The sequence below is a fragment of the Pelodiscus sinensis genome, chromosome 1, assembly GCF_049634645.1.
Source record: "Pelodiscus sinensis isolate JC-2024 chromosome 1, ASM4963464v1, whole genome shotgun sequence".
Taxonomy (NCBI): Eukaryota; Metazoa; Chordata; order Testudines; family Trionychidae; genus Pelodiscus; species Pelodiscus sinensis.
The window spans coordinates 133,798,891-133,825,292 of NC_134711.1; the positions used below are offsets into that span (position 1 = coordinate 133,798,891).

Sequence of the window (26,402 nt, forward strand, 5' to 3'; positions counted from 1 at the left end):
CTAAATAGAAGCATTAACCATTTTTTCTGTTCAGGCAGGGCTCTATTAATAGAACCATATTCCTAGATTATAAGGCCTCAAGGGACTAAAATGATCTTTTAATCTAACACAGACCATTGTCCTCACTCAGAAATCCGAGCTGTTACTCCCTGCATTCCCATCTGTCTTACCCAAGTACTGCCAGGACTGAGAAGGCTGCTGAAGAGTCATCCTTATGTCTTGCCTGCCCTGGATTTTTTGCACTATTGCAGCTTCACTGATGCAGCAGCACTAGCACAAACTCTTATTGTAGATGCACTGACTGGTATAACCTGTGATTTGCATGAGTGCTGCCTGCTCTGGTTTTAAATGAATGTCACAGTACAGTCACCAGCAAGAATTGGTGGTTGCCTTCTGAGGTCATCAAAAGGAATATGAGGCCTCCACAGTGATTCTTCACACAGATGTAGCTGCACCAGAACAAACCCCGAGAACAGCCCTGCTTCCCTGGGGTGAGTCACTTTTCACAACAGTGAAGCAGGGCTGTTCTCAGGTTTTACTCTAGTGCAGCTACATCTGTGTAAAAACCCCAGTGCAAGCATAGCCTAACTTACTGTTGCTGTGTCTACACAACAAGCGTATGTCCACTCCAGTTATGGCGGCATTCAGCTGCCACAGTTAGCACGTTACTTGCACGCATGCGTATTTGGTTCCTCGTGTCCATGGAGCACACTTTCCAGGAGTGCTTGTACTGATGCAGATTATAGTGCACCACTCACCACGATCCAGCACATGGTCTTTAGGGAAGTTTTGGCAATTGTGTGATGGGACTAAAAGGAGTTGCACAAGGTGAGTCAGTGCTTAGAGTAACTGTCCAAGTTTGTAATGGTCTCCATCCTATAAAGTCCCATAATCCCTTGCACTCCCTATTGTCTTGAGTGTTGCAAGCACAGACTCCATGAACCTGCAGTGTGTGCAGAATGGCAAGAAACAACATGACAGTTCCTTGGAGGACAAATTGCTGTGGGACATCATGAGAACCAGTTCAAGCATGGGCAGTCAGTAATGTAGGCACAGTGTTCTCCAAACTGCCTACATACCTGGTAGGGTTGCCAGATGGTTTCAACAAAAATACCGGACCCACTTGACTTGACATCACAATCGACATTACATCTTATTTAGTAAATACCGGCCATTTATATTTTCTCAATTTGTTTCCCGAACAGAAAGCTCAAATACTAGACAGTCTGGTTCAAAACTGGCTACTCTAATGCCTGGTTGCCTAAGGCTGGGGCCACTGCCGGGGAAGGCTAGAATCTCGGCGTGGCAGCCCGGCTCTACCTGGTCCCTGGGGAAAGCTGGGACCATGGCATGGCAGCCTGGCTCCCAGGAAAGGCAGCCCAGCACAGTAGCCCACCTGCCATGAAGGATGGGGCCACGGCATAGCAGCCTGGCTTTCCCCAGCTGCCAGGAGGGCCAGGCCAGGGCCGCATCCCACTGCCCCAGTTCTCCATGTGGCCGTGCAGGATCAAGCTGGGAGTGGGTGGAGCTTGGCTCTAGGTGTGTTCAGGGTCACCAAAATGAGAGCTGTACTAACAGCAGAGGAGCAGGTGCTGATCATGATGTGGAAACGTGCTATGCCAAATTGCTACCAGTCAGATAGGAATAAATTTGGAAACAGGAAATTCACTTCAGAGGCTGTTGCCTTTCACATCTTCATGACTATTGCTGTCCCTGCTATGCAGGGCCATGGTTCCCAGCAGTGTGTAGGCCATAGTGGTTGGATTTGAAGCAAGAGGGTTCCCAAACTGCAGTGTAGTGGTGGCTGGCCCACACAGCCTTCTTTTGGCACCAGTGCACCTTGCTTCAGAGTACATTAGCAAAAGAGGCTCCTTCTCCGTGGCTATTTAAATATTGGTGGACCACTGATATCAGTATTGGCTGGTCAGGGAAGGGGCATGACCTTTGCATCTTTAAGAACACAATTGTTCAGAAAGCTGCAAGCAGGGACTTACTTTCTTGTGTGCTGGCTTACCAGCGGCAATGTTAAAATTCCAGTAGTGATCCTAGGTGACCCAGCCACCCTTGCTCCATGGCTCATGAAGCCGTACACTGGCTACCTCAACAGCACCAAGGGATATTTCAACTGCAGGCCCAGAAAGTGCAGAATGACAGTTGAATGTGCCTTGGCCATTGGAAGGGGAGCTAATATTGTTCACGCACAGATAATATCTCTGAAAAATATCCCAGTGCTGTGTATCTGCTCATAGTAATGCCTTCATAGTATCCACTCATAAATATTCATGGTTTCTTTGCCTAGTTTGGAGCTGTGGCTGCACAGCCTCTTGTACCCGCAGGCCCATGAAATCCAATATCTTCTGTCTCTTCCAGTCAGGAGCTTGGCTGGAGTGTGCAGCTGGCATTGTTAGCCGGGTAGTTGTACTTGACAAGGGAGAGTTGCTAGATGTGCCCATCAATCTTGGCACCCAGCAAAAGAAATTTCAAAACTTTGCAGGGCTTCAAAGTTGGGAGGCTTTTGGTCCCTGTGATCCCTGGCCAGCTGTGTTCAGTCAGCATGGGGCATTGTGGGATAGCTGCTGGAGGACAGTACCAGTCGACATAAGTAATGTAGTTTGTACACTATCACTACATTGAACTAAGGACATCAACCTTGGTTCTATGCCACTCAGGGGGAAAGGGGTGTCATTAAGTCAAAGTAACAGACCACTTGCATCAGTAGAAACCAAACTGAAGTATAAAAACATGCACAACTAGCTTGACATGAGCTGCCCTGGGTCATCCTAACTTTGCAGTGTAGACCAGGCCTACCTTAGCTATGACAGGAGCTCTCCTTCTACAAAGAGGTTTCCATGTCACCAATAGTGCTGAAGAGTGCAGGACCATGGAAATAACCCTGACACACCTGTAGCAGCAGTGCGTGGCAGAACCCTTTATCCCTCTTTGTTTCAGGGCATGTGAATTTCTCAGCGAGCGCAGAGGCCCTGAAGACAGAGCTGCTTTGTGGCAACGAGATAGCGGTGCTTCCTGAGACAGGGCAGAAGGACACCATGATCAAACAGCTGTTAGTGGAGGTATGTGGGCTGCTTAGGCCCTGATATAGAGAAGTGGCAAGTTTTCACTTGGTGCGAGATAGGCAACAAGCTGTGCTACACTGCTCTGCATAGGACTGGAGAACGGTAATACCGTACCTAGTGTTACTGTAGAACTCTCCGTGCCTCCTCTGTTGTGGGGCACCTGTGACAAACTACTGCATAGTCCAATCCAAGTGCATAGGTGAGAGATGTAAAGCACCTAGGGGAATTAGATGTGCTTTGGAAACTCTCACCCACTGTAGGATATAATAATGTATGTTCCCTTACAGAACAAACCGGTCCCTAGTGTGCCAAATAAGCATAACATACAATACTGCATAACTGCTTTTTCCTAAGGCAGCAACAGTTGCTTATGTTGTGGCACCGTGAAATGAAATTGCACCAGGTACTGCTGCATACCTCACTGCTGTAGGAAAGGATAATCGGTGACCAATGATACAGAAAGCTGCATAGCCTCCTTGTGTGTCGTCAAAAAAATACTAATTCAATTTCTCGATACCTACACCCAATATAATAATGTGTCATATCTTCCTCTCTTATCCTCTGTATAGCCCAGTTGTCCCTTAATAGGAAGAGAAAATTGGCAGCATTATAGTATGTAGTATTGCTGATATTCCACTACGTATTAAATTGGCTTTAATTTTTGGATCACATGATATTAGCAAAAGAGACGAGGAGTCCTGTGGCACCTTATAGACTAACAGATTGACTGGAGTATAAGCTTTCGTGGGCAAAGACTCACTTCGTCAGATGCATGGGATAGCAATGACACATGGTGCATGGCCTCTCTGTTAAAGGGATATTAAGATACCGTCTTGCACAGTGTGCTACAGCTAGCAAGTAACCTATGCAATACAGCTGCCCTAGGTGTGAAAAGACAGTAACTTATTAGTAGCTGACTTTAATTTTATTCTGAGTATTATTTTATTAATCTAAAAGCATTTGTTCATGAAATTTACAAATTTCTCTTCCTGATTCACTCACTTGGGCCTTTGTCTTCATTCATTGTCTCCATTTTTGTGAAACTCACTTTTTCCCACCTCTCCTGCAGCCTCTCTGCCCCTTCCCCAGCCACATCCCCACATACATTTTGTTCCTGATGCTTGAGGATCAATTTGCTTGCAGCTTCTCACCTTTCTCATTTTCCTTTCCCTCTCTAGCCTGAAGGGATTAAGACAGAAACAACCTTCAACTCTCTGCTCTGTGCAAGTGGTAAGGCCCTCTTTGCTCCTGTTTGCCAGTGGCTGAAGGAGGGAGGGGATGGGATTCATTGGCAGACTCGAGAGTGTAGGGAGAACTTGAGATGTTAGGATATACTAAGCATGGGGGTGCGGGGGTGAGCGAGCGGCATTTCTATGTGGAGAGTCAAGACATGTTTCCTAATCATGAGGAAATTGCTTGGAACATTCAGATCTAGAATAGTCTGAGGGTATGTCTACACTACCGTCCTAGTTCGAACTAGGGTGGTAATGTAGGCAACCGGAGTTGCAAATGAAGTCCAGGATTTGAATTTCCCAGTCTTCATTTGCATATTGCCGGGCGCTGCCATTTTTAAATGTCCGCTAGTGCGGACTCCGTGCCCCATGGCTACACGCGGCACAGACTAGGTAGTTTGGATTGGGCTTCGAACTAGGGTGGTAGTGTAGACATACCCTGAGTGAGTAATCCTGGCCTAAGCCCTGGAGGACAGGCCTAAAGTGGGTTTTAAAGGGACTTTTCCATATCTAATTTCTTAGAGTTAGTCTACACTGCACCCGTAGCTCAAAATAAGCTACACAATTTGAGCTATGCAAATTGTGTAGCTTATTTCGAGTATATTTTGAAATAGCTTATTTTGAAATCTGGCACTGCCTACACAATGCCAGATTTTGAAATGGAGTGTTGTTCCAAAAAGTCCCTTACTCCTCATAGAACAAGGTTTACAGGGGTGTCAGAATAGCACACCTGTTCTTTTGAAAGATAAAGGTATTTCGCAGAATACGCTATTTCAGGATACCAGAAATATCTCAAAATAGCACTACAATGTAGACAAACCCTTATTTGAAACTGGATTCCACCATCTGCCAATTGCCAGCAAAGAAGGCCAAAGAACTGGAGACTACAGTTTCCCATCTGGCCACACGGTGGCACTTCACTCCATAGAAAGGGCTGAGGTTTTTCCCCTGGGTCAGAGGACCCCAAGTCAAGGGGACAATTTAGAACTGCTGAAGGCAGAGGCAGGAATTCCGGATGCAGGGGATAGGTGGAAGGCAACCTCTCTGCTGAGCATGGGGAATTCTATTGAATTCTGTCTGTCTGACTTTTCCCTCAGGAAGTGCAGAAGCAGGGAAGATTTCCCTGAAGCTCCCTCCGAACGTGGTACAGGGCTCAGCCAGAGCCCATGTGACAGTGCTGGGTGAGTGCAGCAAATCAAAAAGGACCTGTCCTGGCAAGTGCAGCCACTACAGCTTGCCTGCCTGCCATGCCAGCCTTTCCACCTGGTCAGTGACTCACTCCCTTCCTCGGTATCCCCATCGTCTCCCCATTCAGTTCTTCAGGCTCTTTCCTTTTCCTGTTCTTTCCCCAACCTCCCTTTATCAATCACCTCGTGTGTTGGCCTTGCTTTCTCAGCATCCCAATCCCTATCCCAGCTGTCTCTCTACTCTTCCTTTTCCCCATTCTCCGTGTTTCGTCTCTCAGGACAGGACTCTGTCCTTTCCCCGTCTGTCCTTCTCTCGCACCTGTTACTGCCTGTGCTCTGCAGCATTCTCTCTCCTTTGGCCCACTCTATGTGACACTGGTTCTCTGGTTCATCCCCAGGCGATATCCTGGGCACGGCCATGCAGAACCTGCAGCAGCTCCTCCAGATGCCCTTCGGCTGCGGGGAGCAGAACATGGTTCTGTTTGCCCCCAACATCTACGTCCTGGACTATCTGAACAAGACGGGGCAGCTGAGCGAGGAGACCAGATCTAAGGCCATCGGCTACTTAGTCAGCGGTGAGGCGAGATGGGGCTTTTGTTTCTTCCCTGCTCCCTTCCAAGGTTGTGCTGGAGCTTTCTGTATCTGCCTGACCTGCAGAGAGAGTTTCCCGCAGCTGAATATAGATGGAGTGGTTTGTGTATCTAGGGAGTGGGGTCTCGGTTCACCACACACTTGGCTTGCTCTTGCCAACTGTCTGAGCACTATGGTTACACAGACTCATTGGCCCATGAGAGCAACTGGCGGAGTCACCTTGTCACGGGGCAAGCCCACCTGTTCCCCTCAGGAAGGGGTGTCAGGAATCTAAGCCCCTCCCTTTTAGCCCACCCCCATGTGTGTTCAAAGTCAATGGTGCAGCTCTCTGCACACCAGGAAGCATGGCCCAGCAGCCAGGGTCAATAAGGGTATGTCTACATTACCCCCCTAGTTCAAACTAGGGCGGGTAATGTAGTCATACGGAGTTGCAAATGAAGCCCGGGATTTGAATTTCCCGGGCTTCATTTGCATAAAGCCGGCCGGCGCCATTTTGAAATGCTGGCTAGGTCGGACCCCGTGCCGCGCGGCTACACGCGGCACGGGCTAGATAGTTCGGATTAGGCTTCCTAATCTGAACTAGCTGTACATCTCGTTCCACGCACGGCACGGGGTCCGACCTAGCAGCATTTAAAAATGGCGCCGGCCGGCTTTATACAAAGGAAGCCCGGGAAATTCAAATCCCGGGCTTCATTTGCAACTCCGTATGACTACATTACCCCCCCTAGTTCAGACTAGGGGGGTAGTGTAGACATACCCTAATACAGGGACAGTTACAGCCCCTTGTGGAGTTGGTGCAGAGGGAATAGGGGGACCCAGGTCTGCCCTCTCCACTGGGTCCCAGCCCAGGGCCCTGTAAGTGGTGCAGTGGATCACCACTAGCTGGGGAATCCAGCCGAAACATGCCGAGCACCCTGGGATTCAACTCCCCATCCTGGGCTACTTCCTACCAGTCTCCCTTGCTGTCTGCTCCATCCAGCCTGGGGGCTTCCACTGCCGTTCCCTGCCTAGGGTTGCCAGGTCTCTGGTATCCATCCGGACAGTCCAGTATTTTCGGCTCCTGCCCAGTAAAAAAAATTCAGAGCATACCGGACACCTGAGATGCCCGGTATTTTCTGAATTTTTCCCTGACCAGGAGGCGAAAATGCCGGGCACCTGGCACCCCTACAAACACTCAGTGCCCGGCCTCCCCTCCCCAAGTCTCCCCTGGCTCCCAACACCCCCAGTCCCCCCATGCTGACCTGGTTCCCCAAGGCTGCCCGCACAAAATGGCTGCTGGTCAAAAGACCTAGGGAAGCAATGCTTCCTCTGGGTCTCAGCGCTAAACCACTCCCCTGTTCCTATCCCTGCACGTAAAGGGGACATGCTGTTTTAATGCTGTTTTATTTTAATTTTTTTTGGCTTACTTGGAGCCCTCCCTCCCCCCCCCTTTTTTTTTTGCTCAACAACTTTGGTCTCTTCCCCTTTTTTTCCCTTCAACAGAATTTTTTCCTAATTTTTTGAGGGGGGAAGGGGGGAGAGGTGTTCTGTATTTTTGTTTTGACTATCTGAACCCTACTAGCATCAGTATCTGGGTGCTGCTGCAGCACCAGCACTGCTCGTCCACCCCCGCAGACAACTCAGACTGAGCTGCCCCACAGGCCTTTATAGCCAGCCTCCAAATGGAGCATGCCCAGCAGGGCTGTGGGGGCAGGGCCTTCTCAGCCAGGTAGCCAGGCTTAACCCTTGCAGCCCCAGTGCAGGGTCTGTACGCCCTGTCACACACCCCTATAGTATGGAAATGCTGCACACTGTAGCCATGTGAAATGGTTTCTCAGCCTGGATGCTCTAATTAGCCAGATTGTGTGGTGCTCCCCCCGTGTGGTGTTAGTTCCCTCTGCTGATGAGCTTGTGGGATGGAGATGTGTGAGTGTGCACGTGTGTGCACGCACTAGTGATCTCTGCTGGCCAGTATATGGCAGGTTGCTCCTGTAACTAGGAGAATCTTTACTGACTGAGCAGCTGTTCTGCTTTCTCCCCCTCTACTGGTTTTTTAACTTTAATTCTCCATTTCAGGTTATCAGAGGCAGTTGAATTACAAGCACATGGATGGCTCTTACAGCACATTTGGGGAGTACCACAAGCAGCCGGGGAATACCTGGTGAGATTTCTGTGCCATCACACCTCAACCTCTTCTGGTATATTGCTATAAAGGAAATGCTAAATGTCAGTCAACTAGTGATGCTGTTAAATGCCTGAGCAATCCCTGGAGCCTTCCCAGCAAAGAGAACAGGCTTCATCTGTCTGCGGTGTATATAGAGCAGGGATTTTCAAACTTTTTTTCTCATGACCCAGTTAAAGAAAGCCCAGGACCCCTCATAATTTGACTGCAGTATGGACTCTGGGGTGGGGCTGAGGATGAGAGCATTGGGGTATAGCAGAGGGCTCTGGCTTTGCGGGAGGGGCTGACCTCGAGCAGCTCCCGGGCAGCAGTGCAGCAGGGGACAAAGGCAGCTTCCTGCCTCTCCTGGCACCGCAGATCCTGCTGCCCTCAGAGGAAGCCAGCAGCAGGTTCTCAGCCAATGGGAGTGAGGAGCTGCTCAGGGCAGGGACAGTGCGTGGAGCCCTGTGCGCTCTACCCAACTCCCACCTAGGGACTAAGCCTGCTCCACAGTCTGTGGTGCCAGGACAGGCAGGCAGCTGCCTTAGCTCTCTTACTGGTCACCTGATCCGTCTGCAGCCAGGAGCCACAGTGCCTGGCATTTCAGGGCCCAGTGCTGAGCTGCAACCCACAGTTTGAGTGCTGCTGATATAGATCATCTGATCCCGCTGGCCCCAAGGAGGGAGACAACTGAAGAGGCAACAGGAATGGGATGGGTTTAGATCGTGTTTGAAAAAAGCTGGATGGATCCAGGGGAGCTGCAGAGGAGCAGACTGTTGTATCCAGAATGGCAACACTGGCTTAGATGTAGAGAGCAGCCTGGTGCCAGATAGGCCAAGGGGGCTGCTGTGTCAGCAATCACCCCTTATCAGCCTCATTAAGAGGTGTGTTAAATAGCACCAGTCCTTGTACTAAACCTTGCAACATCCCACTGTTAGCCTTCTGCTCTGATGAAAATCGAACATTTAATCCCATTCTTTGTTTTCTGTTCCTGAACCAATTCCTGACCCATGACAACTCTCACCCTGTCATTGTTCGGTTGAGTAGACTTTCCAAAAGACTTTATGAGAGGGTCTGTCTTAATTTCTGTAGTAGTCTCTGATGTCAACCCGTTCTGTTTCGGTGCGTTACTGAGATGTTCAGGGAATTCTCAGATCAGACCCCGTGATGGCTAGGTCCCCTCAGGTCATTATTTTTTGCATCTTTTACTATTCTACTTTTAATTGTCATTTTGACTAGTTCACCAAGTATAGGCAAATTGGCTCTCCCATGGAGGCCTGTTTAAATATAGATTCTACATATGCAGCCCTACAATCCTCTGCTCTAGTAGCTGAATCTAGTATGGAGAGGCCCCAAACCGGCTGTGAGAAGGGAAGGGTTTGTAAACAGGGAGAGAGCTGGAACTGGATCCTGAAATCAAGGTGAGGCAGTCTGTGGAGGTGTGTAATGGTGGAGGCAATGTATTCCTGCTCTGTGCCCCAGACCACCAGCTCTCCAGCCCCTGCTACGTCCCCCCAGGCTGGTGCTGCCCTGGGCCTCCATCCCCGCCAGCGAGCACAGGGCGTGGGAGGGGCTCTCACCGCGGCTGATCTCTGTGCAGGCTGACGGCCTTCGTCCTCAAGTCCTTCGCGCAGGCCCGCTCCCACATCTTCATCGAGGAGAGGCACGTGCAGGACGCCCTGGCCTGGCTCGCTGGCAAACAGAAGGAAAACGGCTGCTTCCATAGCTCTGGGATGCTGCTGAACAACGCCATTAAGGTGACATATGTGACTAGATGGTTTCCCAGCAAGCACCCATCAGGTTTCCCAGCAAGCTGCATGGGAGCAGCTCAGACACTTCAGCACATGGCGCCAGGGTGGGAAGAGCTGGGGATGACTTGGCCTGGGAGCTATTATGGAGATATAGAGGGGCAGATACTGTGCTGTAAGTGGGGCCTATTATGGGGCAAGGAAAGGAGGGGCAGGGTTAGGGTGCCACATGGGGCTAATGCATCTCTCTGGTTCCCTGCAGGGCGGGGTAGATGATGAGGTTACGCTCTCAGCCTACATCACTATCGCGCTGCTGGAGATTCCTCTGCCCATCACCGTACGTACCCCCTCATGCAATGTCCCCTATACAAATGCCCCAAGGTCAGCAGCCTCCTTCTCCCTCACTCCTATATCCAGCTAAGTCCAGAGAGCATCATCCCTTTGCTGTGAGCAAGACCTCTCAGGAAAGGAGGGAAAAAAGCAGTTTGGAAAGGTGTGGACTCTGGCTCCCGAATGAGTTGGTTCTCAGGATTGTGGAAGCATCTAGGTGTGTGGTATTGGTTCTGGCCCATCTGTGCTGCTTTGATTGGCTCTCCCCTTCTTTTTCCTGTTGTGCATATTAGAAAAAAGATAAAAATCACAGAATCCTAGAGCTAGAAGACACTTCAGGAGGTCATCGAATCCAACCCCCTGCTCAAAGCAGGACCAATCCCAACTAAATCATCCCAGCCAGGACTTTGTCAAGCTGGGACTTAAAAATCTCCAGGGATGGAGATTCCACCACCTCTTTTCTTCTAGATAAAGAATCTAGAAGTCATGTCAAAAGATCTATAGTACTTGGTAACTGTCTCCTGTGTGTCTGGCTGCAGCTCGGATGGGTCTGTCTTGAGGGAAGCTGGTCAGCCTGACAGCAGGGCAACTCCCTTCTTTGTTATTTCCTGCTTGGTTTATATAATATTGGTAAACCTACTGGGGATCTAGCCAGACCTTCAATGGGCTGAATGCCTGGGAGGGGTTGAATACTAGTGGACCCCATAGAAGACAAGACCAATGCTGTAGCTTTTCTGGGAAGGGGGCTTTCTCATCTAGACCCATGTAAGCCACATTTCTGTGCTCAGTGGCCCACAGCGAAGAAGTGACTAAATGACTGAGACATTTGAGTTCACTGGGACCATGGAAATGATGAGTGTCAAACATCACTCATCCCAGCTCCAGCATCTGCATTCTATTGGACTTCATTGCACCTCTTTATAAAACCAGCCATAGCCTGTGGCCATGGCTTGTACTGTTGCATTGCAAATGCCGTCTCCCCCACCTCTCTCCCCTGCAGCACTCTGTGGTCCGCAATGCTCTCTTCTGCCTGGAGATGGCCATGGAGCAGGGAGGAACCCATGTGTACACCAGGGCACTGCTGGCCTACGCCTTCGCCCTGGCGGGGAAGGAGGAGAAGCGCAGGGCCCTGCTGGACTCGCTGGACAAGGAAGCAGTGAAAGAAGGTGAGACCTCCTGATGGGCCCCTCTCCTGACCCAGCCTGCGGGGCCTGCACAGCTTGCCTGGAGAGGGCTTTGATGGTTGTTACTATAACCCTGCAATCTCTGCTGTGGCAAACTGGGATTTTTTTTAGCCACTTCACACATTTTAGATCAATGAGTTTTAAAACCCTGGTACAGGTTGAACCTCTGGAATCCAGGATTCCCTGGAATGGCAAAATCCATTGTCCAGTAGGACCACAGATATTCCAGGACCAGAGAGTCCTGGTGTGGGCCTGGAGGCTGGGCTCCCTTCAGCTGGGATGCCTGGCGCACTGCATCTGGTCAGCCAGGCATAACACAGTGGGGCTGCCCAGAGGGGCCAGGAGCCTGGTGCACAGGGAGCTGGGCTGCCCGGCATAGCAGGGAAGGAGATGGGGGGACTGGCAGGGCAGGGAGGCTGGTGGCAAGGGGGAGTTGGCCAGGAGGCTGGCAGCTGGTCCAGGGCTGGCTGGTGCTGGTACCAGAGAAGCCAGGTATCACCTCCCTTGCTCCAGCAAAATCCCTCCTCTGGGACTGGTCAGATCCCAAGGGTGGTCCAACCTGTACTGGTCATTCCTGGGATCTGGCCTCATGAATGGGGAAGAAATATGCACAGGTATGGCAACCTTATTAGTCTCTGAGATCACTGTATCAACAATGTATCAACCTGCCAGATCACCCAGGGGGGTACTCTAACATCTTCATGCTTTGTATTTTCACTCCCATCAATGATCGAGACTCCATTCTCTATCCTCAGAGAAGGTCAGCAACCCTCTTGGCAACAGCCGATATTCTTTAATAAACATTTCTTCTCCCCTGCCTCCCTCTCCCTTCTCCCGCTGCAGATGGCTCCGTTCACTGGCAGAGGCCTGGGAAGCAGCCAGAGGCCAATCTCCCCTTCTATCACCCCCGGGCTCCCTCTGCTGAGGTGGAGATGACGTCCTACGTGCTCCTGGCTTACCTCACCGTGCGGCCGGAACTGTCCCGGGATGACCTGTCGTCGGCAGCTCAAATCACAAAGTGGATCAGCAAGCAGCAGAATCCCAACGGGGGCTTTTCCTCCACCCAGGTGAGCCGTTCCCCTCCCCAGCCCAGGCACCAAGGGCAGGAAGGGGTGACAGGCACGTACGTCAGACTGACAAAGAAGTCCCATATTTCCCAGGATTGGAAGAGGAGGGAGTGGGGGGGCAGTGCCAGTTTAGAGAACCTCTGTTTCTAAAGGGGTTTAGCTTACGGGATCATCACAGCATGGAGCACGGTCACATCAGATCCCTCAGGTCCTGGGGGGCTAATGAGGTAGCTGTGAGAGGGCCTAAGCCTTCACCCTCCCACCTCCCTGTCTGTCTCACGTGAGCAGAGAGCAGCAATACCCCAAGTCCAGAGAAGCAAACAGTTTCATGTTCAGGCCTGCTGATGGGGGGAGGCAAAGGATGCAGTAGCCTGGGACTTGGCAATTCAAAGGGGCCTGGAGCTCCAACTGCCACCACTGCCACAGCAGCAGCCCCTGCTCCTTCGAATTGCTGCCGGAGCATTGAAATGGCCAGGCAGCTCTGAAGGCTGGGGGGTAGAATGCCATGGTCTACGCCAGGGGTCTCCAAACTTTTCAGCCCGAGGGCCGCATTAACTATCAAACAGCAGTTCGGGGGCCGCTTTCACGACGGGGAATTTCAGTTGCCTATTGCGCCCTCTGTCGCAGCGCGGCCGGTACTCTGACCATGCACTCCCTCCAGTGCTGAAGGGGAGGGAAAGGGGGGCCCGGGCCCACCCTCACTCACGGGCCCCAGCCCAGGGCCCTAAGGACACGGAACCAGCTGGCTCCGGTCCGGCTGACGGGGCTCCTGCCGTAACTTGTCAGCCCACCAACTCTAACGAGTTCTGCCCTGGGCTGCTTCCTTTCCCTCCTCGTGTGACCCTCTACCTCCCCCCACCGTGGGGCGGTCACCTTTGATTCGTCCGTCAGGCTGACGGTCGTATATCCAGACGCCCACCCCTCCCGCCGGGGCTGGTCCTGCCGTCTGGGTGGCCATCGGGTCTGGACTCCTGAGAAGGGGGGGGGGGTTTCCCCCTGCTCTCCCCTTCCTCTGCACACTGTCCTCCCCTCCTGCTTGCCACCGCTCACTCCTTCCCCCCCCCCGGGCGGAAGGGGTCACCTTTTTAAAATTCCCGCCGGGGTTCACGTTCCCCCGCACGTCGTTATCACATCCTGCCCCCTGATTGGCCGGCTGCCCTGTCAGTCTGGGCGGGGGAACGCCGCCTGTGCTAACCCCCGCCCCCTGCGCCGTTTGCCGCCGCGCGGCCGCTTGTCAGCAGAGTGGCCCGCTTCTCCGGCCCCGGCGCGGCGTGAGTACACGCCGCACACCCCTGACAGGGCCCCCCCCCCCGCGGCAAGAAGGGCCCGTTCGGCGGCGCCCCAGGGACGGGCGGGGGTCGCCTCGTCACACCGGCACGCGGAAGGCGGGGCCAGACAAAAAGGTCTCCACGGGCCGGATGAGAGGGCCTCGCGGGCCGCATCCGGCCCGCGGGCCGTAGTTTGGAGACCCCTGGTCTACGCAGTGCCTAGGGCTGGCTGCGATGGCCCTGCTGCTTTTACTTGAGGCCCCGCCTCTTCCAGGGGGAGGAGCTGTCCCAGTCTACACCTTGCACTGGAGCCCACAGCGGTTGTTGACCCCACTGTCGATATATATTGCTTCCGGAAAACATGAATCCAGTTTCCTTTCCTTAGTACCCCTGTGCCCTGCCTTGTGTCTGCCCACAAGATATCTAGTAATATTCGCAGCTATACCTTTACCAGTCATTTTACTGAAATTTAACTAACCAACCCTAACTTACTGTGCCATGGCTATCTAGGTCCCACCACCGCAATTGGTTTACACTCAGCAACGTAAATTACACAGCAAAAAGAAACTTTCAAAGAACCCGACAGATCCTACAGAGAAACAGTGGGAAAGTGGGCGAGGACCATAATGAGCATTTCACAACCCCAAGTGGGTTAAGTGGGTCCTTGCCAGACAGCAAGCTAGCCACCTACATTTGCTTTAAATCTTCTAGGCCGGGGGTGGGGAAACTTTTTTGGGTCGAGGGCCTCTGACCCACAGAACAATCAGTCAGGGAGGGGGGGCACATAAGTGAGAAACAAAAAAGCCAAACCCTCACTGAGGTGGCCCCCCAATAGAGGAGAGAGACTCTCTCCATATTCCTCTCATACACCAGAGCCTAGCAGGGCCTAGCCTAGTATATTTTGTGTTCTCCAGCCCAATGCTGTGTGGGGGAGAGGGGTGTGTTGAGCCTCAGGGGCCACATCCAGCCCTCAGGCCTGAGGTTCCCCATCCCTGTTCTAGGCTCTTCCCTTTCTCTGATGGCGATAGATTGGATGGCCTTTCTAACACTCCCAGATTGGATCTTGTACAGGCTCTTTTTTGAAAAAGCCTGCCGTTTTCGAAAGAACCACATCTAGACTGCAGTTTTACTTTGAAAATGGCGCTTTTTCGAAAGAGCGCCATGACGCGAATTTGCAAATGAAGTGTGGGATATTGAAATCCCTGCTTCATTTGCAATTTTGAAGTGTCTAATTTACATCCCTCTGTCGAAAGAGGAATGTAGTCTAGACACAGCCAATAAGAATACACCTACATTCTTAACGCATTGGCTGGGGTAGACAATAATTTTTGATGGGGGGAGGGGTCTCTCCAAGAATTTGGAAGGAGGTCGGTGGCTGCACTCTTCCATGATATTAATGGAGGAGATGCAGGGTCTGGAATGGAGGTTGGGTGCAGAAGGGAGCTGGGGTAAAGGAGGGGGTTTGGGTGAAGGAGGCAGTTGTGACCTGGGGCACTGGACTGGGATGCAGAGGGTTAGGTTGTGACATAGAGCAGAGATTTGAGTTGTGAACTAGGGCAGGAGGGGACTGTGATTTGGAGCAGGGAACTGGGGTGCCAGATCTGGGAGGAGATATGGGTGCAAGAAGAGGGCAGAGGATTTGGGAATGTGGTGTGGGGGGTAGAGAGTGGGGAAGGGTGGGGCTGGGGTGCCAGAGGCAAGACCTGGCCAGGAGACTTACCAGACAGCAGCCTGTTCCTGAATCAACTTCCCTGCCAGCTAGTGTTCCCTCTAAGCAGATTCAATTAAGGTGCTAATGGTTCTTCATGTCTGTGTAGAATCTTCCTTTCCAAGGGCAAACTAATGGTTCTTATCAGCCTCTTGTAACTATTTAGTCTTTAAGGTGCTACTGGAATATTTCTTCTTTTTTAAGTCTTTCCTGTTACAGACTCACCGCTACGCCTTTGAAACTTATCTATTCACTGTCTCTTCTTCCTACCCTCCATTTTTTCTTCTCCTTGCCCCCCTCCTTCCCTTATTTATTCTTGGATCTGGATTTCCTACACTCTAGTCATCTGGAGAAGTGAGCTGTGCCCACGAAAGCTCATGACACCATCTACATGTTCTGTTAGTCTTTAGGGTGTTACCAGACTGTTGTTTTTTAAATTTTTCACATAATTAAAGGCAGCCCCAAATGCACCCTTCCTGAAGAGTGTGCATGAAGTGTTGCCCTTAAAAGGACTCTGCTTCAGGCAGGGATGTGGTTAGCATAGGGTTGTACTTATTTCTCTATCCTTGCTGGAGCGGCATGTTGGTGATGTCTGTTTGTGACCTGTTCTGAGCTATCCTTCTAGGTTCCTCCTTCAGTAGAGGCTGGGTGACATCTTTCCTGCAGCTCCTTTCAATGGCATGTGAGGGATACCAGAGACCTAAGGTTCCCTATAGTAGTGGTCCCCAACCTTTTGGGGCTGCCGGGCACCCAGGGGCAGGGCTGCGCACGTGCCACACACCTGGGGCCAGTACAGATAATGTGCAGCATGCCTGGGATGGGCCGTGCACGCACTGTGCGACCTGGGGCAGAGGCTGCCCATGTGCCACGCACCCGGGGCCGGCACCACGCATGCGCCCCGCAGCAGAGCCGGCCCTGATCACTTGGCGGGTGCATATAAATGCCCCGGAGGGTGCCATGGTGCCCGTGGGCACTGCGTTGGGGACCACTGTCCTACAATATTTAGACCCATGGCTGCTTTCAGTGGGAGACAGGTGGACTAAATACCTTGGAGGTTCTAGCCAGGATGGGTAGGAATGGTGTCCGTAGCCTCTGTTTCTCTGGAGGTGGGTGACAGGGGAGGGATCACATGAGGATTAGCTGTTCTGTTCCCTCCCTCTCAGGCATCTGGCATTGGCCACTGTTGGCAGACAGGATCCTGGGCTGGATGGACCATTGGTCTGACCCAGTGTGGCCATTCTTATGTTCTAAGGCCAAAGGAACAGGGAGCATGGTGTGTGCTGGTGAGGGGAGAGAATGGGTAGAAATGGGAAGGCTGAGATTTCTGTCTCCCTTCTGCCCCTGAGCAGGGCACTGCTGTGTGCATGCAAATGTGTGCATTTGTGTGCTGGTGGGATAGGGACTCCAGGCCCATGGAAAAGACTAACTCATCCCCTCGGTTGCCTGGGCCCATCTCTTCTCTGGCAGGACACGGTGGTGGCGCTCCAGGCCTTGTCCAAATACGGAGCCTCAACCTACGCCAAGAGCGGAGGAGCCTCCACAGTGACCCTGCAATCCACAGGGAACTTCCAGACCCACTTCCAGGTGGATCACACCAACCGTCTTCTGCTCCAGCGTGTGGCACTGCCAGAGGTGCCAGGGGACTACAGCATGGGGGTGACAGGAGAAGGGTGTGTCTACGTGCAGGTGAGAGGCCCTGGGGCAGGGGGAGAGGCTGCTGCTGAGGGGAGCCAATCTCATACCATGGAGACAGCAGGGTGGGGTGGCTTGGGGAGGGGAAGCAGGGGAGAAAGCAATTGGGATGAGGAAATAGCAAAACGTGAGAGGAGAGAGAATGGGGAAAGGGGCGCTAGTGAGAGGGGCAAAAAGAAACCAAAGATAAAGAAGAAAATGAGTTGGGAGGCAGGAGAAATAACCAGAGAAGGGATGACACACAGACAAGCACGCACCCTCCCACATGCATTCTCTTCCAGACCAGCCTCAGGTACAATGTGCTCCCCAAGCCGGACGAGGCGCCATTCGCGCTGGAAGTGCACACGGTCCCCGAGACATGTGACAGCCCCAGGGCCCACAAGACTTTCAGCATCGCCATAAACATCAGGTAACTCCCCACACAGGTCAGGCCTTCTGGAGCAGCCCTAGGGCTAGGGATGAATCATTCCAGGATCTTGCAGGTGTGGTGAGAGATGCTGCGTGTCAGGAGGAGCCTCCACCTGTGCCAAACAGAGTTGAGGTGTCTCGGCTCTGTGTTCACATATATTGAATCTTTTTTCCTTCCCCGCTTGGTCTCCCAGCTACACAGGGAAACGTCCCGTCTCCAACATGGTCATCGTCGACGTTAAGATGCTGTCAGGATTCATCCCTGTGAAACCCTCAGTGAAAAAGGTAACAGCCCGTTCTGTGTATGGGCCCCAGCACCTCAGGTCTATCTAGGCATATCTAGGTACCAGTGCACTCCAATCCCTGACTCCTCACAGTGGGCGTGAAGCCTGGTCTCATCTCCAGCCTTAGGGCCCCCCCCATGCCTCCTGTTTCTCTGATCCCTTCTTGTTTTTCCCACTGGAGTCCAGAAAGGCATGAGAGCCGTCTCATCCCTTCTTTCATAAGGGCCAGTTCAGATTATCTTTTCACCTGTTAATTTTTCAGTTTGCAGGATAGGCCATGAAGAGAGCAGCTCCTTCCAGGTCTGATGCGAGGCTGAGGCTTATGGAAACCTTGTGCAGTGACCAAGGGTTGCAGACAGTGTTAGTCAGTCTAAGACAGTGGTTCCTAAATTTTTCAGCATCGCACCCCCTTTTTGATTTTTGAGAAACCCTCACTCTTCCCCACCTCTTTTTTTTTACCATCATCCAACCCCCTTTTTAACAAAAAATTCAATTCATAATTTAAAATTAAAAATAAACACAAAAACTTGGTATGAAATTGTTACTTGAAATTAAAAATAAGCACAAATAATTTTTCTTGGAACAAAAATTTAATAAACATGTAATGTAACATAAGAAATAGCAGAAACAAAGCAAATTTAATGTGAAGGATGCTGCTGCATTTTCTTCATGAGGTGAGAAATCCTAGGTTTGAAGAACGAAAGTGAACAATGCAAATCGTTTTCGACATCCAGTCGATTTCTTTGTTTCATTTTTAATGTGACTAACTTGAAAAGCTTTTTTAACAGAGGTACGTTGACGAAAACAGAAGAATAAGACGTAGTGCTTCTTCTCCAACTTCCAAGTAAATTGGGAACTATTTTATCCAAAATTCCTCCAAGCTTGAGTTTTCAAAATTCTTTTGCACTTGAATCATATTTCATTTTGATTGATTGTTCTTGCAATACTTCTGGCAATGAATCAACAGCAACATTGAACAGATTGCGTACTAATTTATGAATGGGGTTTCTACAGAATTTATCTGGAAAATAGCAGATGAATTAGTCAGCAAGGCAGTCCAGATGAACCACAATTTTGTTCTTTGCATCCTCTTTTCAAAGTTCTTGGAAACCTTCATTTTCAGTGAGTGATGAAAATATCAGAAAAGACAAAGTTAGGCATCTGAGCTTGCGTTCGACGATTCCAAAGCTGGTTTTTTTCCCATACATGCTTTGATGGCATTGTGATGTGCTATAATGTTTGCAGAATTGTTTCCTTGCAGCTTCAAATTGATATTCAAAGATTCAAAAGATTCCATGACATATGCCAGTGAAAGTTGACATTTTTGGTACATAAATGCACGATATAACTCTTCTTTCTTCTGTTGCTTGAGGAAAAATTCCACTTCGTCTTTCAGTTCGAATAATCTTGAAAGCATGTTACCTTTGGTAAGCCATCATACCTCTGTGTGACACACACAAGTTTTATGATCTGCTCCCAAATCCACGCAAAGAGCAGCAAAAAGTCTCATATTTAAAGTGCCATTCTTCACAAAATTGACAACTTTGATGGCCAAACTCAATGAGTCACGTAAATTATCTGGAAGGGCTTTAATAGCCAAAGCTTGTCTTTGTATGACACAGTGAGTCATGGTTACAGCTGTTTTTTTTTTTTCCTTCACCAATGTCACAAATCCAAAGTGAGAGCCAAGCATTGCTGGAGCACCATCTGTGCATGCACCAACCAATATTCCCCATGAAAGTCTATTTTCTTCAAAAAAAAGTCAGAAATCATCTTCATAACATCAGAAGCCTTTGATGTGGTTGTCAATTCCCTTAGAAAAAAGCAGTTATTTCACAGTTCCATCGTTAATGAATTGAACGTAGATGAGCAACTGACAGCATTATGCTACATCGGGGTATCGTTGCAGCGAATTACGAAAAAAAGGAGAAGCCAACACTGACTCCACAACCTGAAGTTTAAGATCTTTCATCAGGTCATCAGTGAGACATTTCACGGAATTGTCGGAAAGCGAAATTGCCGATTAGTTTTTTCTTTCTTTCGACACCAATCACAATATCAGCTGCTTTCAACCAGCAAGGCTTCACCAGAGTTTCTCTTATTATGTGTGCTTTTTTGGCTTTAGCGATGTGCAATGACCATTCATAAGACGTTTCTACCGCTTTGGCCAACGCTTGGTAAAAAGCTCCAGTAAGTGTCCAGCTTCATGCGTTTCAAATTTTGAAGTTTAGCAGAAAAAAAACTCTTTTGGTTTGTCTGTCAAAGAGCTGTGATTGTTTGTGAACTGTCACTCAAGAAGACTAGGTCTCAAGTTATCATTGCTGAGAACTGTGTGGCATACTACACATTCAGGATGATTGATGGTTTTCTTCTATGACAGTGAAGCCATACTTAATGTAGTCTACATCTTACTTCCTTTTCTTAATTGTGGCTATAATATATTAAATTTATTCAAATTAGGAAAATTATTTTTATAGATTTTTTTTTAAATTAATAAGTTATCACAAACGTTTATTTACTACTACTATTACATATGGATACATGCTGCCTTATATATACCCCACGACCAGTCACTGTGCAAGACCGGCTACCTACTCCCACAATAGAACAGTCCAAAACATGAACGTGCTAGAAAGTTCAAAAAAGTTCCATCACCTTCGACATCATTCGTTGGCCTCCCCACTGACTGAACCGGTACCCATACAGGTCGAAAGGAAAAAAATAATCACATTTAGTGGCATGGAATTTGAAAATTAAAAACGATAAAAATTTGATAATTTGTTTTTAGTTATGAAAATTTCTCAGCCTACCGCTCCCCTTAGTAGTTCTTGATGCCCCCCTTCTCCCAGCTTGGGAACTGATGGTCTAAGGGCTAGAGCATGAGGGAGAACTAAAAGGTTGAAAATACTGGGACTGGTACAGACTTTGAATGGGGCCCTGCCTCTCTGATGAATGTTCCATCTCAGTCTACCAGCTAGGTGGTTCCACATACTTCTCTTTCTTACAGTGCAAGGGGAAAAAGGTCCTGGAGGATTCTCTATCGCTGCCATTTATAAATCAAGACACAATGTTTGTCTAAAAGTTCTCTAGGAATTCTTTTGGGGAAGTTCTCTGGCTAGCGTTGTACATACAGGTGTAGTTTGAACTCTATATTTGGTGGGGCAGTGCCTGGGTGGGGAGGGAGGCTAATTCCAGAGCTGCTGGGTGCTCTCAGTTTGGGACAGGCAATGCCTCTGAGATTCCAGATTATCATAATGGTCCCTTCTGGTCTCAGAATCTACGACTTTGTGCAAACGTTCCATTCCTTAGTGCTCTGAGTGGTCCAAGGGGGATCAGTAACATTTTGCTTCTCTCCCTTGGCCACTGGCAGTTGGAGAGAGAGAACCAGATTCACCGCACAAGATGGGTCCCCTATAATATGGCGACAAACCGGGAGCAGGTGAGTACATTTTAAAGATAGTTGCTCTGTTTGCCCAATCCCTGGGGGCCAACACCCACTTTCCGGAAGACCTAAAAGTTACTTGTGAACAATTCTGAGATTACTTCAGCATCTTGGGTGGTCCAAAGGGAGATCAGTAACATCCTTCTTCTCTCCCTTGGCCCCTGGCAGCTGGAAGGACAGCACCATATCCACCGCACAGAACTCAGCGCCAACCACGTGCTGCTGTACATGGAGCAGGTGAGCAGCTACCCAGGGCTGGAATGGGGTGGTGTAGGGGATCACTCGTGTCCGTGTCCCCAACTCCCCAGGCAATACACCTTTCTAGACGTGCTAGGTGTCTTATGATTTATTAAGTTATATAGCCTCACAATAATCACAGCGTGCCCGGTTGCCCTCGCTCCGAACCCCGACCCAGGGCCCTAAGGTCAGGATGCATGTCCTAGCAGAGGGGGTCGAGACCCCTAAACTCCCCCGCTCTCAGGGTCCACGCCCCCGCCCTGGGTCAATTCTTCCCCAGCCGCGAGCTGACGCTAGTCCGGGGTCCCCGGGTTAAAACTCACCCAGGGTCTCGAATATTCGGATCCGTCTGGTGCCTGCTGCGGTGCTCCAGTTCCCTGGGGATCTGTCCCTTCCTTCGGTCTGGAGTCCACTTTTAAAGTCCCCGCCGGGCGCGGGGGGATGACGCTCCCGCCGGCATCATCACCCTGCGACGACCCCCGGCATCGCACTGGTGACATCACTATGGACGTCATCCCGGCCGGTCTCCTGTCCCTGCGGGTGTGTTCCACCGTGTCGCTGCCCCTCTGGGGTGCCGCCGCTCCCCGCCCGGGGCTTTCCACGGCTTCTCGCCCCGGCGCGGTGCAGGCTCTGCTTCCCCAGCTCCGTGGAGATGCGGGCGTTTTGGGAGAGGCGGAGCCGCCCCGCCACAGGTGGGAAGAGTCACCCCCGACAAACCTTTGATAGAGGCACTGAAAGGGGGGAATGGCCAGGCCATGGATTAACAAACCCAAGTGGTCCCCGCAACTGCTGCTGCCCCACCATCCCTCAGCATTTCTGTGCTGCACTTCCTGCAACTTCCCCCAACATAAAGAGCCAGGGCCCTGTTCTCCCCCCAGCCCTGGGTTCTTCCTCCTCTCTCAGGTCAATCCCTGCCGGGCCCTGCAGCTTGGCCGGGGATGGGACATGCTGGGCTTGCAGGGTAAGGGATGGAGAGATGGAGAAGAGAGGGGAGAGGTGCCTAAGAGTTGACTTTGAGCCTCATCTGTTTCTCCCCACCTCAGGTGAGCAACGTGACTCAGAGCTTCTCCTTCGCAGTGGAGCAGGACTTCCCTGTGCAGAGTCTGAAGCCGGCGCTGGTGAAAGTCTACGATTACTACGAGACGGGTGTGTGGGGGCAGGGCTGGGGTGACGTCAGCCCCATGGGCCTGTCACAGGGAGGGAACAGTCACATTCAGTACCACACTCAGCCTGCTGGCATATGGGTCAGAGCATCTCCCCTCTCCCCAGTGAGCATGTGGGGCGCACAGGGATTATGGGCAAGGGCGCATCCTCCTCTGGCCTCATGCTCGCACCCTGGCAGTGGGCGAGGTCCCAGAGCCCTCCCGCACAGCACAGAGAAGGTGCCAGCCCAGGTACATGAGAGCCAAAGGGAACTGGGAGGATGCCGGGTTCAGATCCTGCCCTGGGCTCCCAGCTCTGCGTGTGACCTGAGGCAGGCACACTTGCTCCTCAGCCTCCCCAGGTAGGAAAGCAGGTGACAAACCAGAGCCTGCTGGCAGCCCTGCTGGCGTGCGTCAGACAAGCCCTGCGAAGGGCCAGGGGACACCTGGCACAGACCTGCTGGAGATGCTGCTGCGCTGCAGCCTTCCTCCCACGGAGCCCAGCTGAGGCTCGCCCAGTGCCTCGGAGACAGGGCCCCTCCCCTGAGCTCTCCGGTGCGGTGCCAGCTCTCTGCCGCAGGGCTGGGGGCGAGCGAGGAGCCCTGGCTGGGTCTCAGCCCTGACCACATCTCCCGTTCCTTGTGTCTTCCAGATGAATTTGCCATCGCGGAGTACGGCGCCCCCTGCAGCAAAGGTAGCGCATGAAGAGACAATTGTCAGGTTTTCGGATTGCCCTGATCAGCTCAGTTAGAGGAACAGAGCTGAAACCATCCTGTCTGTCTCCAGCCTGTCTGCAGGGCTGTAACATTTGCTGTTCTCTTTTGCTCCATGTCCTGAGGCGCTTTGCTAGTGCCAGGTGGGAAGCGACACTGACTCCGCAGCCTGACAAGTTTTTCCCCTCTGCTATAAGGGTCTCTGCTTCTTTCTGTGCCTATCTGTAGGGCATAGCAAGTGCAAGTCCTTTCAAAACTCATGTTGGGGATTCCTCTTCTCACCAGGCTGCTTTTATACAGGCTGCAGAGCAAAACAGATGAATGAAAAGCCATCAGCTGGGCTGGGGTGACTGGACGTGGCTGGAAAGGGGTCAGGGATGAAGCTCTGAATATTCCAGGGATGCCACTGGCCGCTGTGGAAGAGAAGCCTTGGCTGTCAGGACAGTCGCGGTGTGGCTCCTATGCTCGCAGTGACCCCAGGAGGGAGCAATTCCCCTTAGGGATGAATGTAAAATTGATTTCTTCCCTGTACAGAGGGGCACATAACCTCCCCATCTCACCCCCATGACTGTGCCCTACCCAGCCCATGCTCTTCCCTTCCTTACTCCTCCCCAACTCACATTATTGGGGGCAGTGCAACAGTTGGAGGAGCTGCCAGCAGTTCTGCTGCTTTTCCTGCTCTGTTCCTGTAAGTGAGGAAAGCTCCAGCCGACCCTACTTTTCCATGGACTTGTGTCTCCTCCCGCTCTGTCCAACTGTACAGCTGCAGCTCTGCCGGGGGACAATGCTGGGGGTGCAGTGCTGGAGGTCTCCTCCTTTCCCCTCAGGGAGGGGCAGCAGCCCAAGGAGAAAGGTACAGAATCCCAGCAGCTCCGTCAGCTCCAGGATGCCTCCCGCTTCCCCAGGCCTGTTCCATTGCAGGGCTGCTGTAGCACAGAGGAGTCGGAGGAGAGGCAGCTCTGTGGAGGAGCTGGGGGTAGCAAGGTGCCTTTCTGATATGCTGCAATGGTTAGAAACAGCTAGCCTGGCATGCCAAACATCGCCACAATGGCGTACTCAGCCATACCAGCTTGTTGTCACCACTGCCTTCACTGAGTCCTGGCTTCCTCTAACTCTCTTGCACACTCTCTCCTCCCCCAGCCCCAGCGAAGGGTGACCAGGGAAATGCATGAAAGATGGAGCTGTGTTCTGGAACCTGTTGGATCATCTCTGCATGCAGCAATCCCCCAGGTGAAGCAGGTTAATATAGCAGTGGGGAAACCCCTCAGCACCATACGATGAATGTTATAAATAAATTGTCATGGTTCTGATCAGTTGCTTGTGGCCTTTTTCTTGGTAACTTAGACTTCTCCCTTCGCCCATTTTGGGATCAGATTGCAGGATTGTCTCAAGCTTAAAATAGATCCAGAGCCATCCCCAGTAATTGGTGCCAAGGAGGGACTAGCAGGACCTCAGAAATGAGAAGGGACATAAGGTCTCTCTGGGAACAGCCCTAGTGCCTGTGAGCTGTGAAGATCTGTGCATCACATGGACCTGCTCAGTTGTGCAGGCCAGAGTCAGAGCCTGCCCTGATGAGACAATCCCAGGGAAGTTCTGACGTTTCCTATGCCATTTCCTGCATTGGAGAGAATCTTGACCTAAGCTCTAGTTGCAGGGCCAACCAGTTCCCTTACTGCCATTTGCAGTCAGTAGAAAGGTGCAAGCATAGCTCAGAAGAAATGTGAAGACCAGGGGTTGCCCAAGTGTTACTGAGGCAGAATTTCTCCCATGGGTATTCATAGCAGGTGATGAAGGAGAGAGCCCCCTTGGCTCTCAGGGGAAGTTTGGAGAAATTTGTGGCACTGGCTGAACCAGTATGGTGTGTGTGAAGGGTTGGGTCTCATCTGTCTGGGGAATGGGAACATGAGCTGGCCATGGAGAAGGAAGATGGAATAATAAAGCCAAGAGATGAGGAAGCAGAGCTGAGGATTCCAGCAAAGGAAGCATTGAGATGGGGCACACACGCATGTACGCATGCATTAGGTCACAGAGATGCTCATCCACCTCTGCATTTTAGCCCCTAAGTATTACTGAGCTAGCAGGATGCTTAGTTTCCAGTTGTGATGTACAGAAAAGCAATCACAGCTCAGGAAACAGCTGATATCTCAGGGTGCATCTACACAGAACCCTAAGCTCGAAATAAGATATGCATTTTGTACTATTCAAATTGCATATTTTATTTCTATTGAATTTTGAAATTGCCTATTTCAATATTTGGTGCATCTACACAGCACCACATTTTGAAAAAAACATGCTCTTTTGAGACATCCCTTAAACCACATGAAATGAAGGTTACAGGGATGCCAAAATAGGTCTCAAAATAGCAGAAAAGCTATATTGAAATAGTGGGGGTGTTCAAAAGATGTGGGGTAGCTATTTCAGGATACTTCAGGTATCCTGAAATAGTCCCGCTCTGTAGACAGCATGCTACACATGCACTGTGCCGGCCCCGGGTGCGTGGCGCATGCCCTTGGGTGCCCGGCAGCCCCAAAAGGTTGGGGACCACTGCTCTAAGCTATTCTAATCTATTTCACAATGACTTTCAACACTCTCAGTACTGTAGGTCTTTGGTAATACATCCCTACTGTCCTATTGTTGTTATTAGAGCATGGCATTACTATCCAAAGAGATTCTATTGCACAGTTTGTTTCATTTAAGACTTTTATTTCATTTGAGTCTATGCTTTCTTTCATGTATGCTGCCCCTCCCCTACCCGCACGACTTGTTCTGGCCTTCCCATGTATTTTGTATCCTGCTATGACGGTGTCCCACTGCTTTTCCTCATTCTACCATTCTGTGGGAGCTTCACCCCCTAAACCCATGCAGTTTATCAACTACAACAAGACGTATGTAGATGGCCAGTACCTTTAATAAAGATCCCAGGGGCTTGTTTGTGAGGTAGATAAAGGTTTGGGG

At 50.9% G+C, this 26,402-nt stretch overlaps 1 protein-coding gene across 2 annotated transcripts in view; it reads left to right on the forward strand.

Annotated features, from left to right (window-relative positions):
* Nucleotides 1-24,757, forward strand: part of LOC102463964 (alpha-2-macroglobulin-like) — an 89,357-nt gene extending 64,600 nt beyond the window's left edge. For both annotated transcript variants that reach the window (XM_025181347.2, XM_014570148.3), the window contains exons 21-37: nt 2,950-3,071; nt 4,253-4,304; nt 5,404-5,487; nt 5,892-6,068; nt 8,140-8,224; nt 9,825-9,981; nt 10,235-10,309; nt 11,303-11,468; nt 12,330-12,553; nt 16,997-17,215; nt 17,503-17,630; nt 17,824-17,914; nt 21,284-21,352; nt 21,524-21,592; nt 22,636-22,738; nt 23,387-23,428; nt 24,588-24,757. In XM_025181347.2, coding sequence (XP_025037132.2) covers nt 2,950-3,071; nt 4,253-4,304; nt 5,404-5,487; nt 5,892-6,068; nt 8,140-8,224; nt 9,825-9,981; nt 10,235-10,309; nt 11,303-11,468; nt 12,330-12,553; nt 16,997-17,215; nt 17,503-17,630; nt 17,824-17,914; nt 21,284-21,352; nt 21,524-21,592; nt 22,636-22,738; nt 23,387-23,428; nt 24,588-24,619 — 1,895 coding nt within the window. In that variant the 3' untranslated portion in view covers nt 24,620-24,757. The remainder of the gene's footprint in view (nt 1-2,949; nt 3,072-4,252; nt 4,305-5,403; nt 5,488-5,891; nt 6,069-8,139; nt 8,225-9,824; nt 9,982-10,234; nt 10,310-11,302; nt 11,469-12,329; nt 12,554-16,996; nt 17,216-17,502; nt 17,631-17,823; nt 17,915-21,283; nt 21,353-21,523; nt 21,593-22,635; nt 22,739-23,386; nt 23,429-24,587) is intronic.
* The last annotated feature ends 1,645 nt before the right edge of the window (nt 24,758-26,402 follow it).